This window comes from Chrysochloris asiatica, unplaced genomic scaffold, assembly GCF_000296735.1.
Source record: "Chrysochloris asiatica unplaced genomic scaffold, ChrAsi1.0 scaffold00132, whole genome shotgun sequence".
Lineage (NCBI taxonomy): Eukaryota > Metazoa > Chordata > Mammalia > Afrosoricida > Chrysochloridae > Chrysochloris > Chrysochloris asiatica.
Window position 1 is genome coordinate 8548555 of NW_006408650.1, and position 17203 is coordinate 8565757.

General features: G+C 51.9%; 1 protein-coding gene across 1 annotated transcript in view; it reads right to left on the reverse strand.

The window, feature by feature from the left end:
- Positions 1 to 3074: 3074 nt before the first annotated feature.
- TTYH2 (tweety family member 2) overlaps positions 3075 to 17203 on the reverse strand; it is a 60226-nt gene continuing 46097 nt past the window's right edge. The window contains exons 5-14 of the mRNA XM_006869607.1: positions 14684 to 14779; positions 14188 to 14260; positions 12052 to 12121; positions 11875 to 11930; positions 10329 to 10421; positions 10090 to 10182; positions 9062 to 9204; positions 8429 to 8614; positions 7992 to 8070; positions 3075 to 3155 (exon numbers count right to left, since the gene is read on the reverse strand). Coding sequence (XP_006869669.1) covers positions 3075 to 3155; positions 7992 to 8070; positions 8429 to 8614; positions 9062 to 9204; positions 10090 to 10182; positions 10329 to 10421; positions 11875 to 11930; positions 12052 to 12121; positions 14188 to 14260; positions 14684 to 14779 — 970 coding nt within the window. The remainder of the gene's footprint in view (positions 3156 to 7991; positions 8071 to 8428; positions 8615 to 9061; positions 9205 to 10089; positions 10183 to 10328; positions 10422 to 11874; positions 11931 to 12051; positions 12122 to 14187; positions 14261 to 14683; positions 14780 to 17203) is intronic.

Genomic DNA, 17203 nt, shown 5'->3' on the forward strand with positions numbered 1-17203 from the left:
CCTCATCTTTCTCCCGCGGAGCGGCTGGTAGTTTCGAACTGCTGACCTTAAGGTTCGCAGCCCGATTCGTAACCACTACGCTACCAGAGCTCCTTCTAGACAGCACTTAACAACAAAGATACTAGTAATGTAGGAATCCTGGTGTGGTGCTGTAGGACCACAAGGTCGGTTTGAACCAGCTGTTCCTCAAAAATTCACAGGGTCGCTGAGTTGGAACTGACTCAACTGGACTTAAAAACACATAGGTACTTATGTACCGAGAGAGAGTAAACACCCATGTAGGGTAATGCACTGGACTGCAAAAAGTCAGTTTGAACTGCAAGATCGGAGGTTCAAGCTCACCAGCTGCTCCTCAAAAACCCTAAACAGGGTCGCTATGGGTCAGAACTGACTGGATGGCATTTCACAACAACAACTAACAAGTATCCCTGGTGGCACAATGGCTCTGCACTTAGCTAACTGATAGGTTGGCGGTTTGAACCTACTCATTAGCCTATGGGTGAGAGCTATGTAGTCCGTGCCCATAAAGATGACAACTTAGAAACCCCTATGGGGCAGTTCTACCGTGTAACATGAGCTGCTGAGTCAGAGGCACCTGACAACATTACTAAGAGCAAGGTCTTTATGGGGAGTCTGGAGACAGATGAGGGCACAAGTGAAGCCTATCTTTGGTAGTCCAAGACCAGCTGGAGGGCATGTGAGGTGCCCTGTGACCATCATTCAATGGCTCCACCTTCCCACCTCCTCATGGAAACAGATACCTGCTTTGATGCCCCTCCACACCTACCACACCACCCGCCTTACTCTCTGAAGTCGAGGAAGGTAAAGGCGGATTGCAGATTTAGTACAAGTGGTTTATTTCTCTTCCAGGTGAGGTTACACAGGTAAGAAGCAAAGGTCTACCCACCTGGCAGAGCCACCCAAGGAATTTCAGTTTGGTTTGCATGCATTAAAAACACCTCTTTTAGTTGCCAACCATGAAACATTAAGAAGCGACACCTTGGCATCATAGGACTTCCCTGCTGGCACGCAATATGGATGTGGACATAAAAGGGTGAGTGAGCTTAGGGTACGTGGTACGTACAGGTTAATGTGGGTTCTATCTCTGCTGTCAGTGTTCTGATGACAAACTGGCTCTTCCAAAAATAAAGAAAAGAGCCCCTGTTCAAGTTATGGTGCCCAAGTCCCTGCTTGGGAGTGTGAGCGGGGTTAAGGGGTGTCCTGGTGTGCACCCAGTTGGCAGGAGACCCTCTCCCTGGACTCTCCACAGGGCTGGATGGTGGCTTGTTTTCCATTCCTGGCTAACAGGATCAGTCCCACCTTGCAGGAATGACCGGGGGCTGGGACATGGGGTGGTTGGGGAGGTAGGGAGGAAACTATCTTCACTTTAAGACACTATCACATCCTGTTTCTGCTGAAACCACTGACGAGAACTTGCTTGAAGATGAAAGGGAGGGGATAGGTGTTCTACTCATTCAGCGTCTCCCCAAGAATAGGGCAGTCTGTTCAGTTGTCTCCCCACTCTTAAAGAGCCTCCCTCCTGAATGGGTTGAACCTCAGACCCCCCCACTTCCACATCCACCAGAAAACCCTGCCAAGCAGAGGTGCAAAGACCACCAGGGCATGAGTGTTGTGAGGACTGCAAATTTGGGACGTAGTTCAGGCACTGGTTCTTTGGATAATCGAGATATAGGTATTTGACACTTAATATTCACAATACGTTCTGTGAAACAGGACGTCATGTGATTTGGATGTTGTGCAAACACCATGTTCAAACCTTACGGGAACCCATTTTCGGTTGTCCTCATCACTGCTATTGCTGTGGACTGAGAAGGCAGTGGTGAGAGCAAACGGAGCAACAGGAAATGAGCAGGTTGTGCACCCAGCCTCATCTGGGAGCCCAGTGACCCAGCCTCATCTGGGAGCCCAGTGACCCAGCCTCATCTGGGAGCCCAGTGACCCAGCCTCATCTGGGAGCCCAGTGACCCAGCCTCATCTGGGAGCCCAGTGACCCAGCCTCATCTGGGAGCCCAGTGACCCAGCCTCATCTGCTCTTCTTCCTACCTGAGCAGCAGGAGTAGCCCAGGCCCTGCAGTGTCTGCTGCCCACCTGCCTGCTGAACAAACACTTACAGCCTGTACCCAGAGTTAGGTCCTCTGCCTCACCTGCCTGTAGCCCACCTGTGTGTATGGTCCAGGGCTGCAAGAGTCTGGGCTAGGGGTTTTTAAAACCATTAGGGGAAAATGATAAAAGGAGAGCTGCTTTCCCTTTAAATAAAACAAGACAGACAACATTATGAGACCACAGGATGGATGAGGTTGCTTCAAAACGCTTATGGGAAAAATGGAATGAAAGTGAATAGAATTCTTCCACAAGCTTTTTGACACCCTTTCGTGTATATGGTTGGACGTTGCCCAAATAGACATTAAGCGGCGCTTACCAGTATGCAAAAACTGGAAAAATAGGAATTAAAGTCATTTCCAAAGTTTGTTAATACCTGAGACTGTCTGTGGCTGAAGCTAACTACCTGGAAGCATCATTTCCTGGACGGAGGTGAATCGTTGGAGGCTGCAGAAATAAGGGCAGGCTGTCAGCCACATTCCAACCTGGGTGCGCAGCAGACACCTGGTTAGGGTAGTGTTAGGTCTTGTCAGCAGTTTGCGGCAGCCTGGCCCAGATGACCCACAGGAAAACGCCACCCCATCGAGGCAGCCAGGAAGACACCTGGGTTTCTGAGCCTGCCTGAGCTAACAGGAGGTTAGGTCCTGGCAGTAGGACCCCAGGAGGGACTGGCTCCAAGGGTGGCAGCGCCCGCCCACTCCACCTGGTGAAGGTGGAGGTCACATAGGGTTCCGCTAGGCTGCTGGAGCGAGGACCAGGCAGCTTGGAAACCCCACCTCCACTTGTTGGAGATAGATGGAAGAGGCCCACGTCACGTTGTAGGTCTTCTGTTCAGACTGGCCTTAGTCTCCTCAAATCTGGATGCTTCTCACGGCAGCAGCTCCCCCATGGTCCTGACTTCTGTTTCTAGGACAGAAATGCAGCTGTGAGGAGGCTGGGAGCCCTGGGAGTCGTTAGGCTGGAAACTCGCTCCCATAGCGCCTCACGTGCTCATCTGCCACAGACAGGTAGGTAGCCCTCATGCTGGGGGAGTACTGTAGGGAGAGAGGAGAGGGACAGTTAGAGCACAGGGCCAGATACACTGCACCCCCAGGGACTTCTCAGAGAGCTGGACCTACCACCACCACGGCCAGGTGCTGAGCTCTATCCCAACGCACCATGGGGACTAGAGGCATAATGCTGGAAGGTCACCCGTGGGAGCAGTGCTCAGCTGGGAGGTGGGACAAGACCCCCTTAAACCCAGGCCCATCAGGACGTCTGGCTGCCAGCCAACCTCCCTCAGATGCATACCAAGCTGTCACCTGGCCCCGGGGGGGGGTACCACTACACCAGTAGGAGCCCCCTGGGCAAGCTGGCTGTGGTCTAGGCACTAGACTCAGAGCCAGGGGCAGACCCCAGCTCTCCTGTGACTGGCGGAGGTTCACCAGTCTTCCCACCTGTACCGTGCACCCGAAAGCCCTCAGCTCTCACCCAGAAAGGCTGAGAGAGCACATACTAAGCTAGACCCTTCCCATAAGTGGTGGTCAGGGTGGAGAGCTTAGAAGATAAACATACAGGCCACACACCACCAGCATCAACTTGATGGCTCAACAACTCTGTATAGGAGCACATAGCCTCATAGTCCCCCCTACCCAAGTGCTTTTGAACCCAGTACAACAGAAGTGGTAGTAATATGCCATGGAGTTGGTTCCAACTCATAAGAGTTTCTGAGGCTGTAAATCTTTATGGAAGCAGAAAGCCTCATCTTTCTCCTGTGGAACTTCTGGTAGTTTCAAACTGCCGACCTTTAGGTTAGCAGCCCAGCCATAATCACTATGCCACCAGAGCAGCAGGGGTGGGGAACCTTTTTTCTGCCAAGGGCCATCTGGTTATTTATAAAATCAGTCATGAGCCATACAAAATTATCAATTTAAAAATTAGCCAGATATATTTATTTGTAGTCCTGGTGTGGCGCTGTGGGTTAATGCACTGGACTGCAAAGTCGGTTTGAACTGCAAGGTCGGCTGTTCAAGCTCACCAACTGCTCCTTGGAAACCCTATACAGGGTCACTATGGGTCAGAACTGACTCGACAGCAATTAACGACAACAAATATTTGGATGGTTGCCTTAGCAGGGCCTGACCAAATGATTTAACGGGCCTCATACAGGGATGATCCCCACCCCTGCTGTACAGGGTCACTGTTGGGTCGGAACTGACTTGATGGCATTTAACAACACAGGGTCCGTGGGAGAAAGAGGAGGCTTTCTGCTCCTGCAGTATTTGCAGCCTTGGAAAGGATACACAGGGTCACCATGGGTCAGACCCCACTTGATAACATTCAACACAGGTTTGACAGGAGTGGGAATCAATGTGATGATGGGGGTGTGGGTGGGGTGGGGCAGGGTTGGATCTGTTAACTGAAACCTCCCAGGCTCTTTCCCAGAAATTCTTATTTAATGAAGTCTGGTGATCTTTTAACAGTTGCCTGGGTGGTTTTTTGCCCAGCAAGTTTAGTAGAGTCTTGTTATGATGCTGTAGGATAAACACTGGCCTGCTAACAAGGTCTGCATTTCAACCCACCAGCATTTCCTTGGGATCCCTACACAGAGCCGCAATGAGAACCCACTCCACACTTAACCCGTTTTACAAACAGCCTGAAGGGATGGGATTCTCACGGGGAGAGATTCCTTTCTAGCAAGGCTTTGCTGGGACCACCCACACAATGTGGAACTCTTATCTGCCTGAAAGGAGTTATAAGAGGCAGGGGGGCCTTGAGTCTTTGGAGCAGGCAGCAAGGGGCGTGGCATGGGGAGGAGTCTTCCCTGGGGCAGACGGAGGTGGGTTTGACCTAGCATCTAACTTTATCTGTGGAGTGTTTTAATTGGAGGAAAGTTATTCTGTCATGCAGTCTTGCAAATAAAGTCAGTTCTTGATGGCAGAGGGAGGGGCCTGGCGATCTCCCAAACGGAAGGAAATCCAAAAATCATTTTTAATGAGCATCACAATACATGAACAAATTATTTTTTCCCATAGATTTCCTAGTTATGTTTTGTTTGGATAAGTGTAAGTTCGATCTGCGTTCAGGCAGCTGTGGAAGAAAGTGGGGCTGGGCTTTCTCGGGTCAGTGAGGGAAGCCAGCAGTCCAGCCTCCCCTCAGGAGGACCTCAGAAAGAGGAGTCCGGCTGACTCTTGGGCGGGCTAGCAGAACGGCATAAAAGACGGGCAAGTGTGGCGTGTGGGTGAAAACAAAGACGGGGGGCGGGGACACAAGAAGGGCAGGAAACCGGATGAAGCCAGCTTTCTCACCCCGGCAGCACTCACATTTGGGGTTGGATCATTCTATGTGGTGGGGGTGGACCCCTGCAATGTAAGATGTCAGCATTCATGAATTCTACCCTATAGATGCCTCTCCCCAGTTATGTCTCCAGACTCTGCCAGATGTCCCTACAGGACTCCCTGGACAGAATGGATGGAGCCTCCCCTCCTGATCCTGATGATCAGTTCGCCAGAATCTCCTTCTACAGATGGCAGCTTTCCTCGAGACAGTGATTGGAGCTTCGTTTCTCTTTCTGGGGCTCTAATGCATTGATTTCCAAAGAGAGCATCTTGTCTGGGAAGCCAGTTCAATGGATGTCCTGTGAGCATCCTGGGGTCTCTGGTCCCAGGCTCTTGCCCTAACACCTGGGTGAGGCAGAGGAAAGGTATCCATCCTATCACTGTGAAGTGAAGGGTGCCTTTCCTGAATCTAGAACTCTGCTGCCTACCCTTCATGTAGAGTTCAACCCTGTCTTCCACTATGGCCTCTTGTCCCCATTTCTTATAAATGCCACCTTAATACTCAAAACCAAACCTGCTACCATCAGCTCGACTGGACTCACAGCAACCCTGTTAAGACAGAGGAGAACTGCCCCAATAAGGTTTCCCTGACTGTAAATCTTTACGTAAGCAAATTGCCTCCTCTTTCTCCCACTGAGCAGCTGGTGGGTTTGAACTGCCGATCTTTCACCTAGCAATTAAGTGCTTAGTCATTGTGCCACCAAGACTTGACCACACGAAGGTTGTTGTTGCTAAGTGCAAGTCGATTCGGTTTCTATTCAGCAACTCTGCACAGAGTTTCTGAGGATTTAAATCTTTGAGAGAACAGAAAGTCTCATCTTCCTCTGACCACAGGAACAGGTATGTGCTATTGTCCTGGTGTGGTGCTGTGGGTTAATGCGCTAAACCGCAAGGTTGGTTTGAACTGCAAGGTCGGTGGTTCAAGCTCACCAGCTGCTCCTCGGAAACCCTATACAGGGTTGCTATGAGTTGCAACTGACTTGACGGCACTTAACAACATTGTTACCATGGAGTCCTGGTGTGGTGCTGTGGGATAAAGCACTGGGTTGCAAGGTTGGTTTGGACCACAAAGCCAGTGATTCGTACTCATCAGTCGCTCCATGGAAACCCTATACAGGGTCGCTGAGTCGGAACCAACTTGATGGCACTTTAAAACTGTTGTTGTTAACTGCTGTGGAGTGTGTTCTGATTCATAGTGAACCTGTGTTGGGTTTCCGAGGAGCAGCTAATGGCTTTGAACAGCAGACTTGGTGGTTACCAGTCGAGTACTGATCCTACAGTGCCACACCAGGACTTTGACGTGCATGTAAATCTTTTTACGGACTAAAATCAGCTTGTCAGTTTGGAAACTCAGGAATGCTTTCTTGAAGGGCTCCCACACCACACCTCTGTGACTGCAGACCTCCCGGACTGGCCTCACCTCAGCCTCCCTGTGTCTGAACTTCCTTTCCAGCCTCCAAGCTGGGAGTCCCCACTGCTCATAGAGATGTGGGAGGTCTTACTTTTCCTTTGGATAAAGGTGATTAGCTAACAGCCCAATTACCAAGTGGCTTTGTTGTTGTTGTTGTTAAGTGCCCTTGAGTTGGTTCATAGTGACCCTGCATATAGGGTTTCTGATGGTGAATTTTAACCCTGGTTTATGTATTACCAATGAGCCCCTGAGTCATGCAAATAGTGATATGTTTGAATACAACCCAAAAGGTTTAGACCCACCCAGAGGCACCTAGGAAGAAAGTCCTGGCAGTATTCTTCTGAAAGATCATGAGGACCCTGTGGAGCACACTTATAGTCTACAACCCATAGGGTCAAAGTTAACTCAACAGTACTCTTATTTTTAAAACCCCACTGCCTTACAGTCAGTTCCGACAGAAACCCTAGGTGGTTGTTGTGGGTCATCCAGTCGATTCCGACTCATAGTGAACCTGTATAGAGTTTCTGAGAGAGGCTGGTTGAATTGCTGACCTTGCGGTTACGAATCCAGTGCTTATCCTACAGCGCCACACCAGGGCTCAGAGACCCTACGTTGTTAAGTGCATCACTTCTGAGTCATAGGCTTTCCAAGGAGTTTCTGGTGAGTTTGAACCTCCGACCTTGTGGTTAGCAGTCCAGTGCTGATCCCATAGCGCCACACCAGAACTCCAGTAGGACAAAGTAAAACTACCCCACAGGGTACATGTCACATCTTTCTCCTGCAGAGCGGCTGATTTGGTTGAACTGCCGACCTTTTCAGGTAGCAAGGGATTGTTTTGACCGCCACTGGAGTTCCATATGTAAAAACAACTCATCCTTTATCTTGAGCACACATGCATGCAGTAGGTGGACTCTGCCTGGTGATTCAAAACCTCATGTGGTTCACCGTTCTGGGATCTCTTCCACAGGGGCTCCCCCGAAGCCCACCCCCCACCCCGGCTGGTTTCTTGCTTATTTCAGAAATACACGTCTCCACCTTTTCTGCCTTTGCGGAGAGGGTTTTTACTTCACTGGGTTGGCAAGCCATTTTATTTTTCATTATTTCCTCCACAAGGGGCAGAAGAGAGACTTTGTCCAGATTACCGTAGGAGGCGGGGAGCCTCTTCCGATCAGCGGCACGTTCTCGTAGCGGGGGTTCCCACCGAAGAGTACTGCCTGGTTCCTGCATGGGGCAGAGAGGAGCTCATTGAGGGGTGGGGTGAGGGCGTGTAGCATGTATGCCCACAGCCACACGAGGTCCCGTGGTGTGTATGGCAGGGTTAGGGGTGAAACGGTGGAAAGGGGGCATGTGAGCGGAAAGATAGGGGCCCAGGTGGCCTCAAGGCACCCTGAGGTGGCACATGCAACCTGTAGATGGCGTGTACAGTGGATTCCTCTTCCTCATGCGGGTAAGGAAGGGAAAGGGTGGTCTTCGGCCTTTTAGGGCGGGATCCCCACGCCTGCTCTCCCAGGCCCCACCCCTCCTTGAGGGCTCCGCCCCAGCTTCCCGCAGAACGTGTGATGTGTACTCGGATACGTACATGTACTCAGAGACTGGGGCGTTGGAGATGGTCTGGGCTGGGGGCTGTGCACTCATCTGGCTGTCCAGGCTGCTGCTGTAACTGCAGAAGCTGTGAAGCGGCCCCGGAGGCTGATTGTGCGCAGCGATGCGCCAGGCCTGAGGGTTAAAGGGGTCCTCATAGTCGATGTCATCGTAGTTCCTGTCCCTAGAACAAGAGATATCTGTGGCAGGTAGACAGATGCAGAGGACAGCTAGAGTCCTGCCTACTTCCCCATCTTTCCTCCCAGTTGGCTTTCATGGCCAGTGTCCTTCAGACTCTTGAAATCACAGTACTCGATCCTGCCTCCTCTCCCACCTCCTCCCCCAGGAAGCCCACCATCCTGACCTTGGCTCCTTCACCTGTGTCTTACCTATTCATGAGGGGTTTCCACACCACTTGGTCTCTCTGCCTCCTAAAGACCTCGAGTGCACCTACCCTAGCCCCCAAAGCAACTCTCCCCTCTCTGCAGAGGCCCTTCCAGGAAGACAGAGGCAAGGGATGGCAGCTGTAGCGGGGGAGCTGTGCCCACACTCAGCCCTGGCTCTGCGCTCTTGGCGATGCTTTGGGGGCTGAGACTACGCCAGCCTTTGGCCTCCCTCGGCTCCTCCTTACCTGGTGGCAAAGTGCTTCCAGGCCTGTGGTACTGCACAGATGATGGCAGAGAAGGCCAGGGCAGCCAGCAGAGAGAAGAGGCCGAGATACAGCAGGCCCTCAATGCCATCATAGCAGATGCCAGAAAGGGCATCCAGGTAGTCCTGGTGGGAGCCAGGGGAAGAGGGACAGGTCGTTGGATGGGGAATGGTAGACACACACGGCCTCTCCCCATCCTGAGACCACTATGCACCCAACATAGCATGTGTCTTGGGTTTGTCCTACACACATCTGCTGAGCACTAGATGAATGTTGGGACAACTGTTGGGGTCAGGGTGCAGAGGTCAGGAAAGCCTGCCATTTAAGGTGAAGCCAGGACGGCAAAGGTAGCTGAGGTGAGGTTGGATGAGGCAGGTCACGCTGGGCCATGGGGCAGGTGGGGAGTATGGATCTTGTCCCAGGTGGCAGAAGACACAGGAGGCTTTGAGGATGGAAGAGATGTGGCCCTTTGGTTGCCGTGTGCAAAAGGTAAGGATGGAAGGAGACAAGAGAGAACATGGGGCCCGGGCTAGGAGCTACAGTGTCCTCACAGTGGCGATAGTATAAGCTGTGTAGAGCCGGGTGGGCATATTCAGGACATAGGCGAGAGGAAGGTGGCTAGACCTTGCTGTGGGTTTGAGGGAGAGGCAAACACGAGCAGTGCCCATGTGCTTAGTTCTAAGCTAGGGTGCAAAACCCAACTCCTTGACTTGCCAGCTACTGAAATGTTCTGGATTCTACCAGACAGACATCAACATATTCCATCTCCCTCCTCATATAACTGTGAAGCCAAGTGGCATACTGAATCTGTGCGCATAAACGCAAGTCCTCAGTAGACAAGCGTGGTCACTGTTGTACTGCTTGCCCTGCATCCAGCTGTTGACTTCTAGGGAGATGCATTCACGTGTCTGATGTTTCAAGTTCTTGGACTGTTCTAGGGAACGATGCTCCCACCCCACCTTGTCTCTTTCACCACTGGAGAGACTCAAGAGCCAGGTACACCCCCATACCTTGTGCAACCCTCGGCAGTCCAGCAGGGCCGTCAGCTGGTGCAGACTGGTCTCAGACGAGTTTAGCAGGAGCTGGGTCCTCAGCAGATCTTTCTGAAGTGGGAGAGACAGAGGCAAACATGCAGACAAAAGGCTGCGGAGGCAAGAAGGGACATTGCTGAGAAAATCACCAATGGCAGCAGGGGAGGGAACAGACCTACAACCTCACATTTAAAGCTGGTCCTGGGCCTCCACCTTACCTCTGCTGTGGGGAAGAGGGGCACGGCAAACTTCAGCAGCTGGGAGGTCTGAATCTGCATGGCGGTCAGCGAACGCTGGAAGATGGTCAGTGTCTGGATGTGGAGAGGGCAGCCCCTGTGAGCCTGCAGCTACCAGCTACTGGGCTTGCACCTGTGACCTGTGACCCTGTCTGCCTCCCAGCAGGTACACCCTGATTTAGCCTTCCCCACTGGCAAGCAGTTTGCCCCTCATCCCTCTGGGTTTTTGATAGCTACCAATACTGGTCTTTTGTTCCCTGCTGCTCAGAGTCTGGGCCTGGGAGCTAGTCAAATGCAGACTGGGAGCTAGTCAAATGCAGAATCCTGGGCCCCACCCCATAAGTCCTCCTCTCCAGTTCAGTCAGGGCTGATGAAGAGACACCAAATCATTAAAATGTGGGCCAGCGGGGGACAGTAACCTGAATGGGAAAAATAAAGGGGGGAAGCTGTTCTCCGAACTTAATATACCTCTTAGGGAAGCGCACTTTGTGTGTGTTGCTCAGTAACCAAATCTCTTGACCAGGTGAGTTGAAAACAAGGGTGCTCAGCTCAAAGCCTCATACCAACCATTTTGCAACAGGCTCTTCAAAGAGCCCACTACGCTTCTTCCTAGACTCCCATTCTAGGACTTTGACCAGTAACATTTCTGACTCTGGGTATCTTTTCTCTTCACCCAAATTTTTTTAAAAATCCAGGTGTGTTCTGATTCTGGAGCCTCAAGCATCAAGGAAATAAACAGAGGGACCGAGAGAAATGAAGGACACATTCTGTATCTGCTGCTCCTATAACATCCAGCTTCCTCTCACATTAAATCTCAGCTGCCTTTTATCCCCCCCAAAACTCTGAAATTCTGTGAATTGCCAAATCCCCACTTTGTGGGAGAAAGATGTGGCAGTCAGTTTCTGTAATCATTACCCACTAAGTCCACTGCTGTTGAGTTGTCCACTCACAGGACAGAGTAGAACTGCCCCCTAGGGTTTCTGAGATGGTATATGCTTACTAGAGCTGACCGCCTCATCTTTCTTCTGTGGAGTGGTTGGTGAGTTTGACCCACTGGCCTTGCAGTTAGCAGCCCAACACTTAACCCACTGCACCACCAGACCACACCCTTGGAAATGCTCTAGACGGTCCAACTCTATTTTAGAGAGTCACTGTGGGTCTGAGCTCTGGTAGCGTAGTGGTTACGAACTGAGCTGCGAACCACAAGGTCAGCAGTTCAAAACTACCAGCTGCTCCGCGGGAGAAAGATGAAGCTTTCTGCTCCCATAAAGATTTACAGCCTTGGAAACCCTGTACAGGGTCGCTATGGGTTGGAACCGACTCCACGGCACACAACAACCGCCACCATTGATGTGGGTCTGAAGCACTGGAGAGATGACAAAAGGTGGAGGAAATGCTGATCTAGAACATGGGGACATGTCCCTTCAGCTAGACAGAGGACCCAACAAAGAAGGGAAAACCCAGCGCCTTAGGGCTCCCTCCTCAGCGCCAGAACTGGACTGTGGGACCAAGAGGATTGCAGATGTACCTGTTGGAAGGGGCTGCCTGTGCTCTGGCGGCAGTACAGATAGTAGCGGGTCACCTCTGCAAGACAAAGCCATTGGTGTCAGGCAGGATCCCAGCTGGCCTTGAAGTCCAGGGGCAGGGAGGGGCAGGGCGACCACAGTGCAGAATGGCTGGCCACGTGGGCTGGAGAGTTTGTTACCTGTGCTGATTCGGCCCTTTGTGATGTTCAGGATGAAGTTGTCAGGAGCCACGCAGAAGTCGCTGGCGCCCTAGCCCAGGAGAGATGGGAATGGAGGAGGAACTGGGTACCACTGCCCTGACCACTTAGTCCCGTTCCACGCATCCCAGGGTGGGAAAGAACCCAGAGGTGGACAAGTGACACGGGTCCCAGCTAGGTGGCCGGGTGACCTCTAGGGGTCTCTGGAGATGTTCTCAGGTAACATGAGTCATGTACTATAGTAAGTTGGATCCTAACCAGAAACACACAGAAGAAAGACAGATGTGTGATAACGGAGCAAATTTGGAGATGGAGCACCAAAGATCCCTGGCTGTCACCAGAAGCTAGGAGAGACCTCAAACAGATTCTCCTCAGGAAGAATCAACATGGCCGACACCCTGACTCTGGGCTGCCAACCTCTTGAACTGTGAGAGTAAATTTGTTCTTACAAGCTCCCCATTCTGAGGTACTTTGTTGACACAGTCCCTAGGAGACGGATATATCTCCCCTTCTCAGATTCCACCTCATCCCCTTTTCTCTTAGGAACACCTCACCTCATCCTTCTAGAACTTTCCAATGGCTGTGGCTCTGTCCCATATGCCCTTTTACCTCACCTTCTGACTTCAAGTAGGTCATTTGAGGTCACAGAGACTGGGAGGGCCAGAGTCTCAACCAATGGCCCCCCCTAACTCCCTCTAGCCCTTCTCCTTCTTATACAACGTAGTGGATTCTCAGGGGGCAGTGGGGTCCATTCTGGGTGACAGAGAGGGGAGGGGTGGGGCCTCAGCACCAGCTCACAGCTTGCCACAACAAAAGGTCTCCACAATGACCCGTTGACAGTCCCTCCTCCCATTAAAATGCAGCAGGCTCTGGGTGCTATCAAAGGCCCATTCAGCACCAGCACCCTCACCAGAGCCTGACTAAACAGATTAGGGAAATGCCCTTTCTTCTGCTCCCCTGCATCCCTGGAGCCCCATGGGGAGATTCAGTAGCACTGGTTTCCAGAACAGGGGAGCCTGAGGCGGGGAGAAGACCCCTTCCCCGGATAGTGAGGGTGAGGAGAGCGTTGTCTCCCAGAGGGCTGCTCATGGTGCCCAGCAGGCCGAGGGTGGCCAGAGGAGTCTGAGCTGTCCTTTGTGGGGACAGTAGCCCGAGAGGAGGGCCTTTGAAGCCACAGCTGTGTCTGCAGCTGTGTCCAGCTCCCGCCGCTTACGGCCCAGTCTCCCCTCCCTCTCAAACCTTCCCTGGGTCTGGTTCTGAGGGGGCCCAAGTCCTTGGTTCTCAGAGATTAATGTACAGAAAATAGCACTATGGTAGCAGTTAGTTTTAAATTGCTGAATGATCTCTCACAGCTGACCACAGATCAATAGACACTGCCCATTGGCCCCTCCCTGTGCCTCATCTCTCAGACCCTGGGTGCCCTCTGCTTGGACTCCTGCCTGTGGACACATAGCGGGGAGGACAGGCTGGAGAGACCCATCCCCTCCACCATGAGGCCCAGCTCTGCCACACAGGACCGGACTTCAGGCTTTCTGTGGGTACCATGCAGTGACTGCCTGCAGGCTGAAGACTGACCATTACATAGGCTTCGCGGGGGAGTGGCACCCTCCAACCAGACCGGGTGCACGGTGGTATCAGGTACCTGCCTTTCCACCCTATCAGCAGCCATAATCTTTTGCTTATCTGCATGTTCCCTCACAGCTTCACACACAGGACCTTTATTCATTTATTGGCAGAGGCCTGCCCCAGGCACCCTGCTGAAGTCCTCCAGGTTGGCGAGACAGAAGTCCCTCACCCCAGGCACAGAACGGGATATGCATGGATGAGTGAATGGTTCTATGTTCCAGAAAGCTCAAAAATGGACCCTCCATTGTCCTGGTCTACTTCTCACTGAAAAGTCACAAAAACTAGAAGCTTCTAGTGTTTAGGTTCGACCAGAATAGCATATGCCCACAGAACAATGATGAGTCCCCTTTTTCTAATGGTGTCCTGGTTACTTAGAAATGGGAGACAACCGGTCAGCACCATGCAGTTTGGGCGTAGAGCTCCTTAGGAAGGTACCACCAGACCTGCCCTTTAGCCGAACCCCTGTCCTCTGCAGCCCCAACCCCAACTCACCACGGCCGCGGCAGTGTCGGCAGCCAGAGATGCCCAGCTGAGGAGCAGGGTCAGCATCCCAAAGCACAGCATCCTAGGAAAAAGGCGCTCACCCTCTGGACCTCTGGCACTGGTGTGTGGCTTGAGGGAAAATATACCCTTCCCCCATCCCCACCCCTCCCCTCCTCTGTCCCTAGGCCCCTGCAGGGATCAGGAGGAAGCCCCAATCCTAGCCACGTTAAGAGCTGGAAGTCACAAGGAACCCACTGCCTGCAGCCTTCCTCCCCAGGGCTAGAGGGACACAGATGGGAGGATGAGGGAGAGGTACATGGGGGTCAGCTCAGTCCTCACTGACCAGTAGTCTCCAACTGGCAAGCTGGTGGCTGCTGTCTCTCCTCAGTGGGTGCTGAGGAAGGACCAGGAGGTGGTTCTGGCAGCCCGGAAGCCCCCCACTTGGCCAGGACCCCATCTTTCTGTCTTTCTCAGATGCCCAGGAGGTCCAGGGTAGGTTACTCACAAGGCCAGCAGACACCTGGAGCGCTTGGCCAGACCCAGGCAAGCGATGAGGCAGATGACCACATCCAGGATGAAGAGCAGGAGGTAGGAGAGCCACCTGCAATGAGGGGAAGGGCAGTCAGGGTCTCCCACCTGCTGCCCACCTCTGATACCTGCATGACAACAAACTGCCCCAGCCAGCTGCTCAGCTACCTAGGCCTGAGGCACATTCCCTGTTCAGAGCAGGAAGGTCACTGTAGGCATGACCTGAAATGAAAAGTCTTCCAAGCCTGACCCTCATTCCTGGCTGACAAGGGAGTGGCCTTAACCTCCTGCTGGAACATCCACACCAGCAGACAGAGCTTGAAGCAAAGAGACTTGGGTTCTAGAGCTGCGTTTCCCAATTCCATAGCTAATGTCTACCTGTGACGTTTGAGAACTTAAAATGTGGCTTGTGCAAATCAGGAAATACGTTTCTATTTAGTTTTGATGAATGTACATTCAGTAGCCCCTGCTGGCTACTACACTACACAGTGCAGGACTAAACTATCTCCACTCTCCCAGCAGGCCTGTCCCTAGACCTGTTTCCTTTGCTTCTAGAATCCACCGACAGCTTTAGAACCAGGCAAGCAGGACATGGAAATGCACAGACCTATGAAAGGTCCCTACAATGTTGACCCCTTTGCTTCCGTCTGTTCTCCCAGCTTTGAAATCTACCACTAGGAATATTTGAATTTACTTGTCAGAGATGCTTAGAATGGGGCCACACTCAGACTGCCAAGGTACATATGATGGGGCAGGGATCCCAGGGTGGTCCCAAGGAACTGATATGAAGTACACTCACACTCTGGGTCTTCTAGTCCCAGTCACCTGCCCGCCCCCACTCCCAAGGCCTTTTTGTCCTGGTGTGGTGCTGTACTACAAGGTCAGCGGTTCAAACTCATCAGACACTCCTTGGAAACCCTACGGATGGCACTTAACAACAATAATAAACTGTTGTGGAAGGAGCTCTGGTAGCATAGGGGTTATGAATCGAGCTGCTAACCTCAATGTCAGCAGTTTGAAACTACTAGCTGTTGCGCGGGAGAAAGATGAGGCTTTGTAAAGATTTACAACCTCAGAAACCCTGTACAGGGTTGCTATGAGTCAGAACCGACTCCACGGCACATCACAGCAACAACGTACTGTTGTGGTAACTCAGTGACCCTATGTACAACAGAACAAACACTGCCTGGTTCGGCATCATCCAAACATTGTGGCAACCACTGTGTTAATTTAGCTTTTTGAAAGTCTTCCTCATGAACATGAAATCCACATGAAATCCACACAAAGGGTGGCTTTTCTAAAGCCCCAGCTGAAGAACAGGAGGACTTTAGTCTGTGGCACAGATAAGATTGTAAACAAGCCCCTCCTGCTTTCCCTTCCAAAGAGACTCCTCTAACGGCTCCTTCCACTGCCCTACCCGGGGGCTGGTTGGAGGGGCTGAATAGGGGAGAGCAGGGTGGAAGAAGTCGGGACAGGACACTTCCCCCAGGCACAAAGGACGGAAGTCTTTTGATAGCGACTTCTCTTGATGCAACAGCCAAATAAACTTTGACCCTTCCTCTCCACCAGTAGAGAATCCTGGTGTGGCACTGTAGGATAAGCACTCGACCATAAGGTCTGTTTGAACTGCAAGGTTGACAATTCAAACTCACCAGTGGCTCCTCAGAAACTCTACAGAGGACTTGACAGCAGTTACCAACAGCTCCACGGTAGCTTTCTCCTTTGGTGAGAAAGGATTTGGCTGGTAAGTAGAGTCCAGTGGAGCTGGTAGAAGAATAAAAAAGCTGGATGGGTGGGAGCAAGCTAGAGTCCACCCAGCATTCCAGAGGCCCTTTATGAATTGAGCTTCAGGCCAAAAGACGGGATCAAATCCAGCACAGGACAGGGGTGGAGCCCACTGTGGACATCTGATTGTTGTTAAGTGCATTGAGTCGTTCCGACTCACAGTGACCCTGGACAAGATTTCCTAGGAGAAGCTGGTGAGTTTGAACTGTGATTCAAACTCACCTTGTGGTCCAGTGCTTATCCTACATTGTCACACCAGGACTCCTGTGGACATCTGGTGTCTTCAGGAAATGAGTTGGGGGCTTTCGGGAAAGAACAGATTCTGTTCTCCACTCGGAAGAGACCACTAAGGGAGTAGTTTCCTTAGCTTCACTGTCAGAGCCGGATGGAGCCTCAGGGAGCGTCCAATACTGTTGTTGTTGAGTGGGCACTAACCCACAGAACCACATACAGTACAGGGTCCCATGCTACAGATCGGAAGACAGTCCCCTCAGGGGTTACAGGTTCCCCATCTAGAGAGTTCCCTCCAGGGACACAACCAGCTGTCTTTTAAGCCTCTAGAGAGAGGTCTGTCTCCTTCTCTCTCGCACTGTTGACATTCGCAGGAAATCAAGTTCAGAGTGCGTCTAATTCACTTTGCAAAGCTGTGTCTCAATGTGTTCATTCACACCCACGCCTCCTCTTGTAAATGGGTTCCTGGAAACAGCTCGGC